At 32.5% G+C, this 22,986-nt stretch overlaps 1 protein-coding gene across 1 annotated transcript; it reads left to right on the forward strand.

Annotated features, from left to right (window-relative positions):
* Positions 1-1,730: 1,730 nt before the first annotated feature.
* Positions 1,731-16,931, forward strand: LOC120427328 (serine-rich adhesin for platelets). The gene is made up of 3 exons (XM_039592178.2): positions 1,731-2,973; positions 3,036-3,260; positions 15,158-16,931. Exons 1-3 carry the CDS (start codon positions 2,279-2,281, stop codon positions 15,924-15,926), a joined length of 1,689 nt encoding a protein of 562 aa, XP_039448112.1. The 5' UTR covers positions 1,731-2,278; the 3' UTR covers positions 15,927-16,931.
* Positions 16,932-22,986: the final 6,055 nt, after the last annotated feature.

Here is a 22,986-nt window from a genome sequence, read left to right on the forward strand (position 1 = left end):
AAAACTGTGGTATTTTATTTATTTTGCAAAGAAAATCAATAACCTTTCAAATAAAAATTAGTTCTTTTTCGTGTAAAAATATCCGGTCCTCTCTTCGGTTTGGTGTATCCGTAGGAGCGTAACGGATACGATGACAGATAAATGTCGGCACTTACACATAGGTCATTAGGGAGTAATATTTATTCAATTCAATTCGTTTTTATTGGTGAATAATCAAGATACAATAAGTTCTTTTGAGGTACATAACAGGAGTTCCTTACAGCTGTGTGTTACATCAAAATCCATTTTGGAAAGGTTATTGCTTGTAAATAAAAGTGTCACCTAGAGTAAGAAAAAATTTAAAAAAATCTTAAAGGGAGTAATATTTATTGACATTTTCGTCAAAAATACGATTTTGACCGACACTCACTTTTTTTACCTTTTTGAAAAGCCAAACACCAAAAACCTACTTCTTTTTGTAAACATATAGTACAAAACATAAATACATAATACAAATATAAATATAAATACTAATGTACTTCCTTGACCTGATAAAAAGTTGTAAACTAACAGGTTATCGTTATAAATAAACGTACAAATTACTTATAAGTTCCATAGCAGATAGGACCTTTAAAAAAACTCTGGAAATGCACTTTCTCTGATCAAGCTCAAATTTGGTGGAGCTGTTGATGTTGCAGAATTTACCTACCACGCGATGCATTTTGCCTAAAAAAACGAACAGGCACATCGTTATTTTGAGAAAATTGCATGTAAAGCTTTCAATTGCGCAAAATGCATTACAGTTTGATTCCAATCGAAAAATCTGATGAAACCATTCGATTCAGCGTTAAAAAAAATACAAAAAATGAAATAACAAGCCATAGTCACAACATTTATGGAGCTTTTTTGAAAAGGTCCAATAAACCAAATTTCTAGTTTTTTTTTGCTTTTTGGGTGTTTTTGAAACCGCCTTGAGTCAGGAGTATTAAAAAACACCCAAAAAGCAAAAACTGAAAATTTAGTTTATTGGAACTTTTTAAAAAAAAAAAAACGCCAGATTTGAATGCAAAAAGTGTTTTAAAAATTTAATGGAATTAATACTAGTTTTGTTTTTAAAATCATTAATTTTCAAAAAAAAAAAAAATTGAAGAAATCATTTATTTTGCAAAAAAAAACTTTTTGTGATACTAAACATCATTTTTTTAAATTAAATTTATTTTTAAATCAACCCAAGCATGCTAAAATTTAATTTTAATTTAATGATTCTTAACAGAATGCATTTTAAATTGATTTCAGCTGATTGCACTTGAATTTCCAATGAAACTTTGAAGTTTTCTGATTTTTTTTATATATTTTGGCCCACAGATTTTTTTGGGCCAACTTTGAACAGGGGGTGGCACAAACTTAAAATTAAATTTGCGCCAGCCTTATTCAACTTAAATTAAATTATTCTCCAAATTTCAACTTTGGAACTAGCTTTGGAATTTATTTCCTAATTTAATCCTTGAGAATTGCCAAACTCATAAAGTTTGTTTGTATTAAATATAAACTATTCTTGAGAAATTTAAAAAAAATAACCTGTTGAATTTTAAATACCTTCTGTGTCATCTGATGCATCTGTGGTCCCAAAAAAAACAATTCGAAGCAGGTTCCCTTCTGCAAAATTTCCCTTGCTTCGAATTTGTATGCCAGTTGTCAGACGTCGATTTTGTTGTCATCTCGGCGCTGCTGCTCAAAATGTCAACAGTCAACTGCTGCAACTGTTGTCAAAATTTGTTGCAACCAGCCTGCGCGCTGGTCTTGGCCAGATTTGGTGACTTTTAGTAAACGGTCCTTCCGGAATAAAGTGCCCGCTGCCTGGACTCTCGCGCTGAGGACATCCGGTGGGAGATTTGACGCGAGTGAAGGAAAATTGAACTTTTGGTGGCGGATTTTTGTTTACGTTGTTTGAGGAGGTTGGAAGCAGGAGCCGTTTCGGAAAGTGACAGTTCGACGTTTGAAATTTCTCTCTCTGACACTGCCAGAACATTATTTTTCTACTGTAAAAGTGGAGGAGAAAAAGTTCTTCCATCCATGTTTGATTTCTGCGCGATAGAAAGGTGTGTTATCGGAGGAAAAAGTTGAATTGCGAGTCGGAAATTAGTTCCGGAGTGGTGAAGAATGTAAAAATCTGTTCCGGGGTTTGTTTTGAACTCGTTGAAGTGTGATTTGTGACCACTATCGAAGGGTGGTACTCGGTTCCCGCAAGGGAAGGATTATAATTTGAGGAAAAACAAGTTTCGCTGTGACAAATGCAGAAATGGATGTCGATTCGCCCAATTCCCTGAAACGGTGCTCGAGCGCACCACACATCAACAACCTGCTGCCGACGACGGCCGTCGGCCACCACCTCAGTCCAATAGTGCCAATGGAGGAAGGACAATCACACCAGCCGGAAGACAATCAATCAGTGGAGTCCGCACAGATCAAAACCGGCACTCTGCTGCAGCAGCACGGCCAGCAACATCAGCAGCAGAACCTTGCCAATTCCCAGCTACACAGCATGTCTTCATCCAGCACTTCCAGTTTGCAAGCCGCCGCCGCCGCTGCTGCCCCTCACCGCGAATCCCCGCCGACTTCCTTCTCGAACATCTTCGCGCCACGGGTTCGCCGGTTCTCGGCCAGCTTCAGCCCACTGGCGGTCATTTCGAACGGCAGTTCCAGCCCAGTTCGATCCGGAAGTTGCACACCCGGCCCACGGCTCACGCCCCGGATATCGCAGCTCCGCCAGGAGGAATGTGCCGACCTGAGCAACAGCCGGGAGGTCAACCACGAGCGCGAGATTCACTCCGCGATGCAAATGTCCCAGAGCTACGAAGATCTGACGCTGGTCACCGAGAACTGGTCCTTTTCGTCGACCACCAACACCAAGCACAACGACGACCTGATCAATCCGCTGCATGTCGCGCTGCCCTCGATCGGCACCAACTACTGCTCTAGTCCTTCCCCGACCAGGTAAGCTTCAACGCACTTCCCGCCAACCTAAAACCCCTAACGCCAATTTCTGTATCTTCCAGTCGCGCCGGTCTGGGGCTGCAGTATCCGACGACGTCGCCCTCGCCCACGCGCAAGTACGTGACGCGCCGCTCGATGTCGCCCTGTCCGATCCGGCCCAGTCCGCTGAGCTCGGTGAAGCGCAAGTTCGACCTGGAGGGAGGCGGAAGCGGGGGCGAGGGAGGGAACAACTACGGCAACTGCTACTCGCCGCCGCCGCTGAAGAAGATTTTCACCGGAGCGGACAGGTAGGAATGGGGCTGGGGCTTTTATGTTTGTTTCGTTTTTTGATTACCAATAATGGCTGATATCTAGCATTATCTTGCATGCCTGCACTGATTGTTTTGTTTTTGTTATTCCTGGTTGTTATTGCTAGTTTCAACTAAATTTTTAAACTCTTAAGTCAATATCTCACAAATTGATAAAATTTATCGTTTCATGCTTTAAAAGGTATCAAATTCTATCAACACCCTCACAAAGATTGAATTTTTGAGATCCTGAAAAAAGAAAATCAAAGCGATGAAAAAAAATCACTATGGTTTGAAATCAGATCTACAATTAGGAAGGTAGAATCAGTGATGTTAAAAAAGAAAGTTAAAAAGAATATTTTTTCTTGCTTTTTACATCAAATTCGAGTTCTGCTACCTTTTAGTCAAAATATTGAATTACAACTTTTTTTTTCAAAAAAATCATTACTCGGCTGCAGTGTTGCAAATGAGTAATAGAAAAGCTATCAATTTATTATCTCTGCACCAAAAACATCAGAGAGTATAGCGACTAGGATGTAACAAAAATGACTTTTTGGCGGGCATTCAAGGGTTTGTTCCGGTGGGCATACTAAGCCCAAATCCAAAATATGAGCTTGATTGGACGTAACAGGAGCTGGCGCTCCGCCCTTCAATTTTAAATGGGATTTGACCCGTAAAAAAAGATTTTTTCAAAAATGTCACTTTTTGAGGCATTTTGGCCACCAATGCGTTTACCAAAAACATCACTGGCGTGTATGCCAGATCCTTGCGCATCTTTTGGTATATATAACATTGACATTTGGAGCACCCTGGAGCTCGGTACAGGCCTTCAAAGTTTGGCATTTTTTCGAAAAATCGGTCCCGGCAAAAAAGATATGCGTCGCGCCTCGCGACGCCCTAGACGCCATTTGATTTTGCCGGGACCGATTTTTCGAAAAAATGCCAAACTTTGAAGGCCTGTACCGAGCTCCAGGGTGCTCCAAATGTCAATGTTATATATACCAAAAGATGCGCAAGGATCTGGCATACACGCCAGTGATGTTTTTGGCAAACGCATTGGTGGCCAAAATGCCTCAAAAAGTGACATTTTTGAAAAATTCTTTTTTTACGGGTTAAATCCCGTTTAAAAATGAAGGGCGGAGCGCCAGCTCCTGTTACGTCCAATCAAGCTCATATTTTGGATTTGGGCTTAGTATGCCCACCGGAACAAACCCTTGAATGCCCGCCAAAAAGTCATTTTTGTTACACTCTAATAGCGACCGTCACTATAGCGTGTGAGATCTCTTCTTTTGTCCCTTTGTTTCCAGTGATGTCATTCTCTCTCTATCACTCCTCCCCTTTTCATCGACTATGCGCTCTCACCACTGAGTCTCTCAATAACTCCGAGAACTGCAATCAGGAGCCGACCATGCATGACGTCCCGTTAAACTGCGTTTGCGAAATTGGTTTTGTGGCGGCCTTTGTGGTTAAACCCTGTTGCGGTAGGATAATCGTGAAAGCGGGAATGTCAAACGCGAGTGTGTAAACACAAAAACGTGTTCGGCTATGTTCGGCGCTGAGAATATCAATACGGAGAGAAAAGTAGTTGTATTTGGGGCATGAGTATTCAGGGTTGATAATTGCAGTTTGCTGAGAGCTTCTCTATGGCTCAAAAGCTGAGGGTTTTTGTCCCCTAAAAAATATAAAAAAAAAAATTAAATAAATAAAGAAAACGGATATTGAGAAAAGACTGTGTGAAAAAAGTAAATTGAAAAATCGGCATTTTTTTCCGTGTACCTATTTTTTTTAATAGTCCTCATCAATACCTACAACTTTGCCGGAGACACCAAATTGATCAGATTTACGTACCATTCTTGTTCACTCAAAATCTATCTATACTTTCTATCCTTTTTTCAAGTTCACCCTTTTAAAAGGGTATGTCAAAATCAGTACATTTTCGATTCTCTTTTAAAGTATGGTATGCTGATCGGAAGGAACGCGGTCAAGAAATGTTGCGTGTTCTTTTCGTGACCCCCCCCCCCCCCCCCCCCAAGAAAAGTTGACAGTTCGGTATGAGCGCGATTGACGGTGTGCGCGCTTGAGGTTCTTTCGAGGAAAAAATAAAAAGATTAAAAATATTCAAAACTTTAAATTAAATAGATTAAAAATGTTTATTCTAAAACTTTTAACAACAATTGTAAATAAAATAAAGAAATCAATAAATAAAAGCAAATTTAGAAATTCTTAAATTCTAAAAAAAGAAAAACTGTAATTAAAAAATATGTAATTATGAAATAAGGAAATTAAAAAACTATGTAATTATGAAATAAGGAAACAAGGGAATTAGGAAATTTGGAAATTATGATATTAGCAAATTAGTAAAATAAAGAAAATAAGAAAATAATGAAATTATGAAACAAGGAAATTAAGAAATTAGAAAATTAATATGTAAGGAAATAAGGATGATAGGAAGTTAGGCAGTTAGGAAATTAGGAAATGAGGAAATTAGGAAACTAGGAAATTAGGAGTTTAGGAAGTTAGGAAGTTAAAAAATTATGAAATTAATATGTTAAGAAATTAGGAAGCTAGGAAATTAGGAAATTATGGAATAATGGAAATAGGAAATTCAGAAATTAGAAAATCGTGAAATTAGGAAAATAATATGTTAGGAAATTAGGAAGTTAGGAAATTTGGAAATTAGGAAGTTAGGAATAAGAATATAAGGAAGTGTGGAAGTTAGGAAGTTAGGAAATTGGGAAATTAGGATATCAGGAAACTATGAAATTAGGAAATTAAGAAGTTAGGGAGTTAGTAAATTAAGAAGTTAGGAAATTAGGAAATCAGGAAATTAGGAAGTTAGGAAATTAGAAAACTAGGAAATTAGCAGTTTAAGAAGTTAGGAAGTTAAGTAATCAGGAATTTTGGAAGTATGGAAATTAGGAAATAAGGAAATTCGGAAACTAGGAAATTAGGAAGTTAGGAAATTTTGAAGTTATAAAATACGGCTGGTACAAATGTTTAATTTTTTCTGGAATTATTAAATTTTTAAATCCTTAAATTCTTAAATTCTTAAATTCTTAAATTCTTAAATTCTTAAATTCTTAAATTCTTAAATTCTAAAATTCTTAAATTCTTAAATTCTTAAATTCTTAAATTCTTAAATTCTTAAATTCTTAAATTCTTAAATTCTTAAATTCTTAAATTCTTAAATTCTTAAATTCTTAAATTCTTAAATTCTTAAATTCTTAAATTCTTAAATTCTTAAATTCTTAAATTCTTAAATTCTTAAATTCTTAAATTCTTAAATTCTTAAATTCTTAAATTCTTAAATTCTTAAATTCTTAAATTCTTAAATTCTTAAATTCTTAAATTCTTAAATTCTTAAATTCTTAAATTCTTAAATTCTTAAATTCTTAAATTCTTAAATTCTTAAATTCTTAAATTCTTAAATTCTTAAATTCTTAAATTCTTAAATTCTTAAATTCTTAAATTCTTAAATTCTTAAATTCTTAAATTCTTAAATTCTTAAATTCTTAAATTCTTAAATTCTTAAATTCTTAAATTCTTAAATTCTTAAATTCTTAAATTCTTAAATTCTTAAATTCTTAAATTCTTAAATTCTTAAATTCTTAAATTCTTAAATTCTTAAATTCTTAAATTCTTAAATTCTTAAATTCTTAAATTCTTAAATTCTTAAATTCTTAAATTCTTAAATTCTTAAATTCTTAAATTCTTAAATTCTTAAATTCTTAAATTCTTAAATTCTTAAATTCTTAAATTCTTAAATTCTTAAATTCTTAAATTCTTAAATTCTTAAATTCTTAAATTCTTAAATTCTTAAATTCTTAAATTCTTAAATTCTTAAATTCTTAAATTCTTAAATTCTTAAATTCTTAAATTCTTAAATTCTTAAATTCTTAAATTCTTAAATTCTTAAATTCTTAAATTCTTAAATTCTTAAATTCTTAAATTCTTAAATTCTTAAATTCTTAAATTCTTAAATTCTTAAATTCTTAAATTCTTAAATTCTTAAATTCTTAAATTCTTAAATTCTTAAATTCTTAAATTCTTAAATTCTTAAATTCTTAAATTCTTAAATTCTTAAATTCTTAAATTCTTAAATTCTTAAATTCTTAAATTCTTAAATTCTTAAATTCTTAAATTCTTAAATTCTTAAATTCTTAAATTCTTAAATTCTTAAATTCTTAAATTCTTAAATTCTTAAATTCTTAAATTCTTAAATTCTTAAATTCTTAAATTCTTAAATTCTTAAATTCTTAAATTCTTAAATTCTTAAATTCTTAAATTCTTAAATTCTTAAATTCTTAAATTCTTAAATTCTTAAATTCTTAAATTCTTAAATTCTTAAATTCTTAAATTCTTAAATTCTTAAATTCTTAAATTCTTAAATTCTTAAATTCTTAAATTCTTAAATTCTTAAATTCTTAAATTCTTAAATTCTTAAATTCTTAAATTCTTAAATTCTTAAATTCTTAAATTCTTAAATTCTTAAATTCTTAAATTCTTAAATTCTTAAATTCTTAAATTCTTAAATTCTTAAATTCTTAAATTCTTAAATTCTTAAATTCTTAAATTCTTAAATTCTTAAATTCTTAAATTCTTAAATTCTTAAATTCTTAAATTCTTAAATTCTTAAATTCTTAAATTCTTAAATTCTTAAATTCTTAAATTCTTAAATTCTTAAATTCTTAAATTCTTAAATTCTTAAATTCTTAAATTCTTAAATTCTTAAATTCTTAAATTCTTAAATTCTTAAATTCTTAAATTCTTAAATTCTTAAATTCTTAAATTCTTAAATTCTTAAATTCTTAAATTCTTAAATTCTTAAATTCTTAAATTCTTAAATTCTTAAATTCTTAAATTCTTAAATTCTTAAATTCTTAAATTCTTAAATTCTTAAATTCTTAAATTCTTAAATTCTTAAATTCTTAAATTCTTAAATTCTTAAATTCTTAAATTCTTAAATTCTTAAATTCTTAAATTCTTAAATTCTTAAATTCTTAAATTCTTAAATTCTTAAATTCTTAAATTCTTAAATTCTTAAATTCTTAAATTCTTAAATTCTTAAATTCTTAAATTCTTAAATTCTTAAATTCTTAAATTCTTAAATTCTTAAATTCTTAAATTCTTAAATTCTTAAATTCTTAAATTCTTAAATTCTTAAATTCTTAAATTCTTAAATTCTTAAATTCTTAAATTCTTAAATTCTTAAATTCTTAAATTCTTAAATTCTTAAATTCTTAAATTCTTAAATTCTTAAATTCTTAAATTCTTAAATTCTTAAATTCTTAAATTCTTAAATTCTTAAATTCTTAAATTCTTAAATTCTTAAATTCTTAAATTCTTAAATTCTTAAATTCTTAAATTCTTAAATTCTTAAATTCTTAAATTCTTAAATTCTTAAATTCTTAAATTCTTAAATTCTTAAATTCTTAAATTCTTAAATTCTTAAATTCTTAAATTCTTAAATTCTTAAATTCTTAAATTCTTAAATTCTTAAATTCTTAAATTCTTAAATTCTTAAATTCTTAAATTCTTAAATTCTTAAATTCTTAAATTCTTAAATTCTTAAATTCTTAAATTCTTAAATTCTTAAATTCTTAAATTCTTAAATTCTTAAATTCTTAAATTCTTAAATTCTTAAATTCTTAAATTCTTAAATTCTTAAATTCTTAAATTCTTAAATTCGTAAATTCGTAAATTCTTAAATTCTTAAATTCTTAAATTCTTAAATTCTTAAATTCTTAAATTCTTAAATTCTTAAATTCTTAAATTCTTAAATTCTTAAATTCTTAAATTCTTAAATTCTTAAATTCTTAAATTCTTAAATTCTTAAATTCTTAAATTCTTAAATTCTTAAATTCTTAAATTCTTAAATTCTTAAATTCTTAAATTCTTAAATTCTTAAATTCTTAAATTCTTAAATTCTTAAATTCTTAAATTCTTAAATTCTTAAATTCTTAAATTCTTAAATTCTTAAATTCTTAAATTCTTAAATTCTTAAATTCTTAAATTCTTAAATTCTTAAATTCTTAAATTCTTAAATTCTTAAATTCTTAAATTCTTAAATTCTTAAATTCTTAAATTCCTTTATTCCTAAATTCCTAAATTCCTAAATTCCTAAATTCCTAAATTCCTAAATTCCTTAATTCCTAAATTCCTAAATTCCTAAATTCCTAAATTCCTAAATTCCTTAATTCCTTAATTCCTTAATTCCTAAATTCCTAAATTCCTTAATTCCTAAATTTTAAATTTTTTTAATTCTTAAATTTTTAAATTCTTAAATTCTTAAATTCTTAAATTCTTAAATTCTTAAATTCTTAAATTCTTAAATTCTTAAATTCTTAAATTCTTAAATTCTTAAATTCTTAAATTCTTAAATTCTTAAATTCTTAAATTCTTAAATTCTTAAATTCTTAAATTCTTAAATTCTTAAATTCTTAAATTCTTAAATTCTTAAATTCTTAAATTCTTAAATTCTTAAATTCTTAAATTCTTAAATTCTTAAATTCTTAAATTCTTAAATTCTTAAATTCTTAAATTCTTAAATTCTTAAATTCTTAAATTCTTAAATTCTTAAGTTCTTAAATTCTTAAATTCTTAAATTCTTAAGTTCTTAAATTCTTAAATTCTTAAATTCTTAAATTCTTAAATTCTTAAATTCTTAAATTCTTAAATTCTTAAATTCTTAAATTCTTAAATTCTTAAATTCTTAAATTCTTAAATTCCTTTATTCCTAAATTCCTAAATTCCTAAATTCCTAAATTCCTTAATTCCTAAATTCCTAAATTCCTTAATTCCTTAATTCCTAAATTCCTAAATTCCTTAATTCCTAAATTCTTAAATTTTAAATTTTTTTAATTCTTAAATTTTATTTTTTTTATTCCTGAATTTTTACATTTTTTGAATTTCTTAATTTTTTTTAAATTTCTTTATTCTTAAATTATCATTCTACATTTTTTAATTTTGGAAGAAATAGAGTTATTGATTGTTATTATTTCGAGGTTTTCGTAAATTTGTATTTACGAATTTCTATATTTCCGATTTTTAAAACTTTTGGAATTTCGACTTGTACATTCGTTTCGAATTTTTAAAATTATTATTTTTGATCTATGGAATTTATAAAAACGTTAAAAATTAAAATTATTATTCAATTCTGCATATTTTTAATTTAGATTTTTCAAATTTCAGATTTTTGTTGAAATTTTCTTTATTATTATTATATATTTAAAATGTTATTTTAAATTTCTGAAATGTTTGTTTATTTTCACATTTTTGAATTTGTTGTTTGGTTGGATTTCAAAATTTCAGGTTATTATTGTATTTTCAGTAAGAACATATATATTTGTATGATTATTGTCAAGTTTAATTTCACTCTGATTTACTTCATTTTGGTCCCGCGAGTGTGGATAAATCGGACAGTGCAGGGGACTCATAATCCAGAGGTAGTTGGTTGGTACTAGCAATAAATTGTTGGTGACACGATGGCTGACATCTATAAAGACAACTTCTTTTTTTACTCCATTTCGACCGAAACTAAATCTTTCCTTTTAGTTTCAATATTCTGCTTTTTGAGATTCGGCGGGAATTTTAAATATTATTATCCCCAATACAAAATTATTAAAACGTTTGTAATTATCAGACGCATTCAAAAAGAAAAATTACAATTCTTTGATTTTTTCATCAAAACATATTATAAACAAGCACCGCGCGAAGAAACGTCAAACGCAATCTTTCCGTTTCTGTTACTTTTCAGCTGCGTACCACTTAAGAAAAATCTTTTCGTGACCCTTTCCATGACCGTTTCTTGGACGTTTTTTTGTATGGAGTTTTGCGTTCCTTCCCATCTGCGTATCAGCCTTAAAGGGTGACGACGGGTGAACATTGAAAAACGATACTTTTTTACTTCAAGTGTATGGACAGCTGCCAAAATTGTATAGAGACTTGTATAAGTGAACCAATGTCACAAAATGGCTTCTATGGTCATAGAAAAGCCCCCCACAAAGAATAAGCCAAATCAAAAAATGCAAATGAAATACATTTCCGGTTTTGGTAGCGAATTGCTCCAATAACAATAAATAATACTGTTAAGAGATAATATAAATGATAATCAAGGAGGTATTAGACTATGACAAACAAACAAACAAACTTTTTGACATTTTGCTTTATTTGCGAGTTTGGCAAACAGTCAAACACGAAAAAGTGCGAGTTTGTTTGGTATAGCCTCATACCTCTTTCTCTACCAAGCTTTATTTTTTTCAAATAAGCTTAATACATTATTATTCAAACTGTTTGTTAAATGATAGAACAAATAAGTTGTTGAAGAAATAGTTGATTTCAAAATAAACAAAGAAAGAATAAGTTTAAAATTTAAGATGATTTAGCTTAAAAGAGCAATTATCTAAGAAATAGTCAAAGAAGCCATTTTCCATCATTAGTTTTTCCATATTCAAAAATCTGTATCTTTTGAAGGAATTTTTTGATCGATTTGGTGTCTTCGGCAAAGTTGTAGGTATGGATAAGGACTACACTGAAAAAAAATATACACGGTAAAAAAATGGTGATTTTTAATTTGACTTTTGGTCCCTGAAACTTGATTTGCATATTTTTATTTTTTTTTTTCTGATATGTTTTAGGGGAAATAAAATGCCAAATTTTCAGAAATTTCCAGAACGGGAAAAAAATCTTTGACCTTTTTGATTTTTTGAATCAACACAGATTTTTTTTTCAAAAAATCGAAATATTTTTCGCAAAAAAAAAATCAACTTCATTTTTTGATGTAAAATCAAATTTGCAATCAAAAAGTTCTCTAGTGAAATTTTGATTAAGTACATCGTTTTCAAGTTAAAGCCATTTTTAGGTTACTAGTCGCAGTTATTCATTTTTTCCTCACCTTACTGAGGGAAGGCTATAAAATCACTCGAAAAATGAATGTGTACCGAATCAATGTCACTGGAATATCTCGTCACTGGCTGAGCCGATTTTGACCGTATTGGCCTCATTCGATTCGTCTTGGGGTCCCATAAGTCCCTATTGAAATTTATAAGATTTAGTAAAGCACATCAAAAATACTGCTGCATATAAATTTCACGGTTTGTAAAAAAGGGTGGTTTTTGCATGAAAACTTGCCATATTATATATTTTTAGAAAGGTTCTGTAATGGCCTTTCTTGTGGATTAACAATCTTTAAGATCTGACTTACCTATCTAAAATTACTAGCAGTTTAAAAAATGGTCTGAACTTACATAACCTCAAATGGTCGGGTCTGATCGCCATGAATAGAGTTATCTAAGCCCGAGCTCACGAACACTAGCACGCCATTTGTTTTGCTGGCGGGTACAAAATTTAACCTCAATCTTTTTCGTGTACGTACACGCAATACATGCGCACGTAGATAACTCTATAATCCGTGAAGAGGGATGCCATTTTCCTCAAAGGCGGTGTCTGTATAATCTTGACAAAAAGTCTGTAGGTAGTCTGTTTTTTTACTCATCACTTATTTTTATTAGGACCTCTTAGGTGCTGCGATCACGTTAGGGGAGATCCATAAACCATGTGGACACTTTAGGGGGGTTGGAATCACTCTATAAATGAGAGGAAGGCACCAACCACCTAAAGGTGGATTAAGTAACGTTTTTAAAATTAGTACCCATGTGTGCCCACTTCTGAAAAAAATATTTTTGAAAAGCTGAGAAAATTCTCTATATTTTGCTTTTTTGAAATTTGTTGATACGACCCTTAGTTGCTGAGATATTGCCATGCAAAGGTTTAAAAACAGGAAAATTAACGTTTTCTAAGTCTCACCCAAACAACCCACCAATTTCTAATCTCGATATCTCAGTAACTAATGGTCCGATTTTCAATGATAAAATATGAAACATTCGTTAAATTTTCTGATCTTTTCAAAAACAATATTTTCAAAATCATATTTTTAAATCAAGACTAACATTTCAAAAGGGCATAATATTGAATGTTTAACCCTTTTGAAATGTTTGTCTTGATTTATAAATATGTGTTCGTGCAAGACGGTATTTGTGTCCGTTCCATGTGTTTACTTCTGTACCTTTTCGAGAACAATAAACTTATATTCTGCCTCTTCGCGCTCTGACCACCGTCCGAGACGGTTGGCTCAGCAGCCACACAAACGAGTTGTTTTATTCTTTTATTTGAAAGATTCTACGCGCCTGGATCAATTGAAGACACAACGTAGGGAATTCGAAGTCAGCCCCTGGCTGAACATTGGTGCCGTGACGGAAACGATTCTGAGGAATCCACAACCCAGGTGAGCCGTGGAATCAGTGGACATCGACAAAATGGTGTCCTTAGCAGCACTTCTCGGCGTTCCGGGTAGTCTCAGCTGCACCCATCGCCAGCAACCCGATCGTCAACGGAAGAGCGAGTGCCGTGGCTGAGGACCCCTTCTGCAACACTTCTCGGCGTCCCGGATGGTACCCGCCGCAATCGTAGCCGACGGGCCGGACGTCAACCGAAGAGCTTGTGGAATGCAGAAGGTTCTCCGATGTTCCATTCTTCAACCACCACGACGACCAGCGAAGAGCACCGCGAAGGGGACAACCATAAGCGACGTAGCTGAACCTGTACTGTGATATTAGCATTAAGAATTTAGTCAGTGTTTAGTCTATTTATTAAAAACGTTCGTTTTGGTCCGGGAGTATGTTCGTGCAAGACGGTATTTGTGTCCGTTCCATGTGTTTACTTCTGTACCTTTTCGAGAACAATAAACTTATATTCTGCCTCTTCGCGCTCTGACCACCGTCCGAGATGGTTGGCTCAGCAGCCACACAAACGAGTTGTTTTATTCTTTTATTTGAAAGATTCTACGCGCCTGGATCAATTGAAGACACAACGTAGGGAATTCGAAGTCAGCCCCTGGCTGAACAATATGATTTTGAAAATATTATTTTTGAAAAGATCGAAAAATTCCACGAATCTGTTATATTTAAACATTGTAAATCGAACCATTAGTTACTGAGATATCGACGTTAGAAAACGGTGGGTTGTTTGGGTGAGACTTAAAAAACGTCAATTTTCCTGTTTTTAAACCTTTGAATGGCAACATCTCACCACCTAAGGGTCGTATCATCAAAGTTCTAAAAGGCAAAATTTAGAGAATTTTCTTAGCTTTTCAAAAATATTTGTTCAAAAGTGGGCAAACATGTGCACTAGTTTTAAAAAATGGAAAAATTTTATGAAAATTTCACTTCAGTACTTTTTGATTGAAAATTTGATTTTACATCGAATAATGAAGTTGAAAAAATTTTGCAACCAATATTTTGATTTTTTGAAAAAAATAGTACTGATTAAAAAATTCAAAACTCGGTCAAATTTTTTTTTGCACAACCTGGAAATTTCTGAAAAGTTGGCATTTGATGTCCCCTAAAACATATCAAAAATAAAAATAGTATTTTTTTTTGCAAAACAGTCAAACTAAAAATCACCAAATTATTTTACCGTGTATCATTTTTTTTCAGTGTGGTCCTTATCCATACCTACAACTTTGCCGAAGACACCAAATCGATCAAAAAATTCCTTCAAAAGATACAGATTTTTGAATTTTCATGCATCATTTTTGCATGGACAGGTGCCAAATTTGTATGAAAAATTAAATGAAAAAACTAATTATGCAAAATGGCTTCTTTGCGCATACCGAATGCACCAAAATAGTTTAAGTCGTATTGAAAAATACAAAAATTAAAATTAAAAAAAAAGATCGATTTCGTAGAGAACTGCTCTATAACAAAAAATAAACAAACACAACTTTTTGATGTGATCAAAAATTCCTTAATCAGATAAATTAATTAAAATAAATATTTACCAGGGATAATACTTAATTACTGAAATTTACTGTAAAACAAATAATTTTTTTTATTCTTCAGGGGAACATCTCCCGTGTGCCAAACGCCCTCCCCGTCGCCGATCTGTCCCAGCCCGGACTCGTCGACGGCTTCGTTCGAGAACGGCAGCAACAACGCTTCCAGCGGCAGCGGCCGAATAACGCCCAAATTCTTCGTCACCCGCCTGTCGGCATCCGGCCAGCTGTTTGCCGGCAATGGCAACGGTGGTGCACCACCGCCCGCTTCGTTGGCTTCCTTGAACCCTCAGCTGGTGGCCACGGTGGCACAGGCGACTACCGGGCCCGGAATTGTGACCGAGTCGCCGCCTTCGTCCTCCAGCTCGTCATCGTTCATGATGATGGACTGCGGAGTGAGCAGCAGCAGTGGTGGCGGCGGTGGCGGCGGGGTTGGTGAGAGGAAGCAGCAGGTTCCGGTGGTGGCTGCGGCCACGACGACGGTGAGCAGTTCCGGCGAGGAAGGTAAGATCGACTGTGACGAGGACATTACGGATCTGAACGTGATTGGTAGCTGTACCAGTATGGCGACGACGGAATCTTCCGAGGCCGCGATGGAAGAGGTCATCAAGACCACGCGGGCACTCGACTCGGAGTCGGAACTGCTCGATAGTCGGAGCAGCAGTGTCGTTAGCAATTGCCACCGGCTTAGCAGCAGTGGCAGTGTGGGAAATGTTAGCGAGAACAATAACAGCGCAGAGGGAAGTGGCTCGTTGTGTCCGCTGTCAGCGAACGGGGCTGCCAGTGCCAGTTCGTCTCAGTTTATGGCGACAAACATTGAAATTGCCGAAACATGAGCAGGGCGATGTTTTGCGACACACAAGCTTACACACGCTTAGGGGAACCAGTTGCGCTGGTTTCGTTTTCTCTTATTTGTCTTTGTGAATATAGAACAGCACTAGTGGTTAAGCTTTAGGATAGTTTTAGAGAACGGAGGTCATGTCAAGTTGGTTAGAATTGCTGGGTACGACAATGATGCACGTTTGTAGATAAAAATCAAACCAAGATTTAGAAAAACTTTCATCTATAGTAGAGTTGCACATTGCCCACATTAAACCCCCCTCCGTAAACCAAAAGATACAAGTTTAACGATCGTTCCGGAACTGCGTCGCTTGTAGTGTTTGAAACCGCAAACACAAATTTGACGACGCGATCCGATGTTGTTACAAAACTAAATAATGAGTTCAGAATTCGCGCAAACACACATATCTAATCACTCACCCTCTCACGAAAAAAAAAATGAGAGACAAGTTTAAGCCCGTGTTTGTTACTGTGTAAAACGTGTTCAAGATTTTTTCCCCCCAAAACAAACAAGCAAACTATCAGCGCAGCGTTCGAGTTTTACAGAGTGCTGTTGCACTGATTTTCACTGTTTTGTCTGGAGAGCACATTCGAAGCAAAATACATAAATTTCATGATAATATACCAAAAATAGCCGAGACGAGTTAGTAATCATACAACAGAGCATGGCAAAGCTGAGAAGAAAATCTAGCAAAGTAGTAGAAAAGTACCAACCAATAGAGAAGCAATAATCAATAAACCTCCCTGTCGCGGGGACTCACGATTATTTCATGAGCTTTGTTTGCGTTTAGCATTTTTCTTTTTGTGTCTGTGTACGTGGTGTTAATCCGCTATAACGCTAATTTCTCTTCCTTTTTTTACACGAATTTTTTTTAAACACTTACACACGAATTATACTGGAGTATCGTTCTTTCTTATGAATATCTGTATGAATTTAATCCAATCATGCGATTAGCGTTAGTTTAAAAACAGTAAAACAAGTGATAATAAACTAAAAAAAAGTATGGAGAATTTGGGTGTTTGAGCTTCCAAGAGATATCACATCATTTTACCAATCTTAGTGAGGAAGGCAAATGGAATTTTTGGCAATTTCAAGCTTTGAAAGTTTATGTGCAACGACTTAAATAATTTTAAATAAATTTCTAATTTTACAAAGTAGAGAGCGTTTTGATGTGTTCTATCAAAGAAAGAGAGAGCATGTTCTTCCGTTTCTAGCAGTTCGATGCCTCTGTGCACTCTTATGCTAACTATGTAGATGGAAATTCCAGCAAGCTAAGAGCAAGTGAGCACAGCGGCATCGAGTTGCTTGAGCGCAGAGCTCGGCTTCCGTTCGTTTCAACTTCGTGTGTTCGTACCAAGGTTGTTAAAGATAACATTATCGAGGTTCGATAATGATAGTCTATTTTCAATTTTCAGTTCAGTTCTAATTTTCAAAGCTTTCACTAAGATTTTTTTATGATCGCGCCCAGATCAGGATACAGTAAGTTTCAAAGTACAAATCTAGGGTTTATAGGTCCTATTATAAACATATGAAACACAATAGTTTATAGGAGCTTTAAAAAAACTCTAGGAATACGTGAAAATGTTTAGCAAAATTCACACAAGGCGAAATTTCGTATGCATTTTAATTTTAATATTTTTTTTTAAATGCTATTTTTGTTACATGTACCATATTTGTTTTTTTTTTTAACTACCATCAACTGGAGCGAATCGGAACTACAGTCTGAATAGGGACAGCAAATTTGGAAAAAGATGCACCATTTTTGTTGTTATGTGTCTAATCTATCCGAAACTATTAAAAAATATCAAAATATTATGTAGTAACAAGGCTAAAACAGCTGTCCCAATTCGCCCCATGTGTCCCGTTTCGCCCCAGATGACGCTACTCAAATTTTCATTAAATGCATTTTATATTCAATAAATACAAACGAAATGAAATTTTGTACTTATTTATTTTTACTTTATTAATTTTTTTGTAAAATAATCAAATTTTTAAGATTTGCAATCTATGATTCAAACGATTTGAAATTTTGTATTCATTTTTAATTTATTAGATTTTGTTTTAACATTACGCAAACTTAAAAAAAAATGCTGTAGTTTTTGAAGATTACTTAAAGGCCACCATTTGAATGAAAAAAGTATTTTAAAATGCATTATACACCTGTCCAGTTATTTTGCTATCATTAGTTTCCAAGATATCTAAGTATTGACGAAAATTTTATTTTTTTTTTGCAAAAAAAAAAGTTTTTTGGCGATACTGTACATCGGAATTTCATAAAAAATCAAAACATTTTTAAACGAGCCCAAACATGCTAAATATGATTATCAATGCAGAATAATGCATTTTAGATTGTTTTGAGTTGGTTAGACTTTGTTTCCATTGAAATTTGTCAGTTTTATGAAAAAATTGTTTGACCCCTAATTTTTAGAACCAATTTTGAAGGGGGGCGACAATTAGGGGAAATATACCCTTTCTAATCAAACACCTATCTTCTTCATATGGAGAGTTTGATGCTCGATTAAAGCTCAAAAAAAAACTATTTAGGCTATAAACTTACCAGCAACGGCAACGCCTCGAGTAAGGACGCAAATTTATGTCATTTACTGGCCAAAAAGATCAAATTTCTATTTTGCGAGACAATTTCTCATCATTTTGGTGGCACACACATCCACACGCAAGATGAGAGGTTAACTGCTTAACGAAAGTCGCCATCAATATCTTTTCACTTGCGCCAACGATTTAAAAGCGCTTAAGATATAAAATTTCTTCCAACTACCGGCAACATGTTGTTTTGACCATTACTTAGTCACTCACTTGAAAAATAATCCCGAAAAATGTAAATAATTAGCAAGCACCATAAAAAAAACAAACGCGCTAAGTCTTCTGACGTTTGAATTTTGAATATCAATTCCAATCGAAGGCTGAAGAAAACCGAGCGATGAGCGAAGGAAAATAAAGAACAAAGCCACCAACACCACAAACATGCTGGTGCAGCGCCTGTTAGAGTGAGCAAGTGCTGCCAAGAAACTTTCGCTTTGAGTGCTACTTTTCGTGAGCGTTCGCCTCAAATTTCATCAATTTTGGCAGCACTTAACAGACCCAAAAGAGCGCTGGAAGAAAAAAACAACTAAGCTGAATATAGAAAAATGGGCGTGGCCCAATGCACTCGACTTATTAGAATACATTTTTGAAATATTTTTTTTAAATGCTTGTAAAAGGAATAGCATAACTTTTAATAAAAGAGAAAATAAACAGAAATGTTCACAAAAAGTTGCTCTACTCATTGGTGTACTTGGTTTTAGTGAATTTCAAGGAACAATCTAGATTATCCAGCATCATTCAAACACGACCGCTTATTAGGCTTAAAATGGGCATATTTCCCCTACTTTGAAAAATATTTAGCCGGGACCGTGGTGTAGGGGTTAGCGTGATTGCCTCTCACCCAGTCGGCATGGGTTCGATCCCAGAAGGTCCCGGTGGCAAATTTTGAGACGAGATTTGTCTGATCACGCCTTCCGTCGGACGGGAAGTAAATGTTGGCCCGGACTAACCTAAAAAAGGTTAGGTCGTTAGCTCAGTCCAGGTGTAGGAGTCGTCTCCCTGGGTCCTGTCCTGGTGGAGTCGCTGGTAGACAGTTGGACTAACAATCCAAAAGTCGTCAGTTCGAATCCCGGGGTGTATGGAAGCTAAGGTGTAAAAAGAGGTTTGCAATTGCCTCAACAATCAAGCCTTCGGACACTTAGTTTCGAGTAGGAATCTCGCAATCGAGAACGCCAAGGCAATGCTGTAGAGCGAATAATTTGATTTGATTTTTTTGTGATTTTGAAAAATATTTGCCACGGCCTAAATAACACATGCAAAATTTTATCCACATTGCAAATAAAAAAAAATGTTTTCAAAAAAAATATGGTAATTTGTGAAAAAAGTTGTAACTGAGCAATTCTCTACGAAATCGGTCTTTTTTTTCTTCAATTTTAATTTTTGTTTCTTTTAATCCGACTGAAACTTTTTTGGTGCCTTCGGTATGCCCAAAGAAGCCATTTTGCATCATTAGTTTGTCCATATAATTTTCCATACAAATTTGACAGCTGTCCATACAAAAATGATGTATGAAAATTCAAAAATCTGTATCTTTTGAAGGAATTTTTTGATCGATTTGGTGTCTTCGGCAAAGTTGTAGGTATGAAAACGGACTACACTGGAAAAAAATAATACACGGTAAAAAAAAACTGGAGATTTTTTTATTTAACTTTTTATCACTAAAACTTGATTTGCAAAAAAACACTATTTTTAATTGCAGGCCAAGGGTGAATGATACTGATGATACCTCTTCAGTTGACGCTCAGGCCTCCTTGGCTTGGTTTTCATGATGACCTAGCTGGTGGCCTGTGGAAACGGATCGTAAACCTTTGACCAACGCGGGTCAGAGTCGAGACGGCTAGAAGAAAGGGGCGCGTCAATGTGGGAAAGGGAAGTTATTTGTGATTGTAGACGGTATTGTTTTGATTCGCAGTATGTTGAGTCAACTGCTGTGGATGTACCTGAACGTCGCAGAACGGGGTTTCTCTCCTTTCCATTTCCAGCTACCATCTATCTCCTGTTTTTGTTTTGCTCTACTGATTCGTACTTCTTCACTAATTCTTCTGTTTACCATTTGGTTTTGATTTTATTAACTCTCGTATCTCTCAATGCTTGTCACTCTTTTTTTCCAGATAATGCTGCTTTATCAAACTGTGTGTTTTCTTTAAAATAAACCTTCCCCTAATGTACTAGTAATACCAAATACTCGATCGTATCAACAAAGTCCGAAGAAGCAAAATATAGAGAATTTTCTCAGCTTTTCAAAAATATTTTTTTCAATAGTGGGCAAACATGTGCACTATTTTAAAAATGAAAAACTGCGACTATTTTGAAAAAGTTACATAAAAATGGCTTTAACTTGAAAACGGTAAACTATATCAAAATTTTACTGAAGTACTTTTTGATTGCAAATTCAATTTTACATCGAAAAATGAAGTTGAAAAATTTTTGCGACCAAAATTTCGATTTTTTGAAAAAAATCAGTATTGCTTAAAAATTCATAACTCGGTCAATCATTTTTTGCACAACCTGGAAATTTCTGAAAAGTTGGCATTTTATGTCCTCTAAAACATATCAAAAAATAAAAAAAATTAAAAATAGTGTTTTTTTGCAAATCAAGTTTTAGTGATAAAAAGTTAAATAAAAAAATCACCGAATTTTTTTTACCGTGTATAATTTTTTTCCAGTGTAGTCCTTATCCATACCTACATTTTTGCCGAAGACACCAAATCGATCAAAAAATTCCTTCAAAAGATACAGATTTTTGAGTTTTCTAACATCATTTTTGCATGGACAGCTGCCAAATTTGTATGGAAAATTATATGGACCTACTAATGATGCAAAGTGGCTTCTTTGGGCAAACCGAAGGCACCAAAAAAGTTTCAGTCGGATTAAAAAATATAAAAAAATCGAATGACCGAAATCCTAGAGAACTGCTCAACTTACAAAAAAACAAGAATAATTAGGGAAAAATACATACATTATAGTTCATTTCTGGAGTTTTTTTTTAAAAAAAAGGTCCAGTAAACCAAATTTCCAGTTTTTGCTTTTTGAGTGTTTTTGAAACCGCCTTGAGTCAGCAAAAACTAATTTTTGGTTCATTGGATCTTAAAAAATATATAATAATAATAACTCCGGATTTGATACATATTTTACGAATTACGATAATTTTAGCAAATTACAAAAAATTAAATTACAAGGCGAAAATGCAAAATTTCGCTTTCGGTATTTTGAGATAATTTTAGTATTTTACAAACAAAAAAAGATTTTACAAAAAAGAACTCTCATAAAGTGAAAATTTGAGTATTTTTCAAAAATTACGGTATATATTTTGTGAAAATTTGAGTATTCTACAAAGAAACCAATAAAAGTTTAAAAGCATACAGTCATCCCTCATATTCGGAACAGTTTACAGATTGGCCAATGTTCAACAAATCATGGAAAATCGATAATTGAACATAATGGTTTGCTTTTACCTTCATGTGAAAGCTTTTTTTGCAATCTTTCGATTGATGTATAGACCGGCTGTATATATTTACGTTTCATATCAAGTTTTTAAAGAAAAACATTGACCATTGAAATCCACAAATTCGGAACACTTTTTTGTTACGATGTAAACAAACTTTTTTTTTCTCTCCAGGAGTACTTATTTTTTACAAAATAATGACTTCACACTCTGAAACCAATAAAACTCATGCTTAGTAATGTTCTATGAATAGTCTGATAACTTTTTTTGTGAAAATATCAGTTGAATTCAGGTGTTCCACAATTGTGGGAGGCACAATAACATCCCACAATTATGGAGCAGACAAGTTGGAGGCAGGGTTTTGCCGCTCTGGATAAAATTGTCTTGAAAGGCAGATGTTTGCTTATAAAGTACTACTTTTACTATTGAAATAGCAAGAGAATGCCCAAATAAAGGTCCTAAAAATAGTAGTCTCGACAGAAAAGTTGCATTTTGCATCCTATTGACAATTTACCACAAAAGTGTTCCGAATTTGTGGGCGTTCCGAATATGTGGGATGACTGTACACAATGTTGCTTTGCAACGCAAAATTATTTTTTTCAGTAAGGCCGTTGCAAATATTTTTCAAAGTTTATGTCCCTCGGCTCTGACCAAAGTCGAGGGGGGGGGGGGGATGGATGGAAAAAGCGTTTTAAAATTCTTTTTACAGGCGTACAGTTGCTTTCCAATCACGGAATGACGGAATTTTTTTCCCCAAAAAAATTTTTTTTTGTGGGACTGTACATTGGTATTTCATGAAAAATTAAAATGTTTTCAAAGGAGTTCAAACATGCTAAATATGATTATAAACGCGGGAAAATGCGTTTTAACTGGTTTTCAGTTGTTTTAATTTTCATTAAAAATTTGATGTTTTTCGAAAAAATATTTTTTTTGGGCGACATAAACTTTGGAAAATATTTGCAACGGCCTAATATCAACGCGATTGTCCACGCTTCATATATTTTTTTTT

The sequence above is a fragment of the Culex pipiens genome, chromosome 2 (assembly GCF_016801865.2).
Source record: "Culex pipiens pallens isolate TS chromosome 2, TS_CPP_V2, whole genome shotgun sequence".
Classification (NCBI taxonomy): Eukaryota; Metazoa; Arthropoda; class Insecta; order Diptera; family Culicidae; genus Culex; species Culex pipiens.

Coding starts and splice junctions, on each gene's coding strand:
- LOC120427328 (XM_039592178.2), top strand. CDS start 2,279: ATGGATGTCGATTCGCCCAATTCCCTGAAACGGTGCTCGAGCGCACCA. Junction 2,974..3,035: donor TCTAGTCCTTCCCCGACCAG/GTAAGCTTCAAC, acceptor TGTATCTTCCAG/TCGCGCCGGTCTGGGGCTGC. Junction 3,261..15,157: donor ATTTTCACCGGAGCGGACAG/GTAGGAATGGGG, acceptor TTTATTCTTCAG/GGGAACATCTCCCGTGTGCC.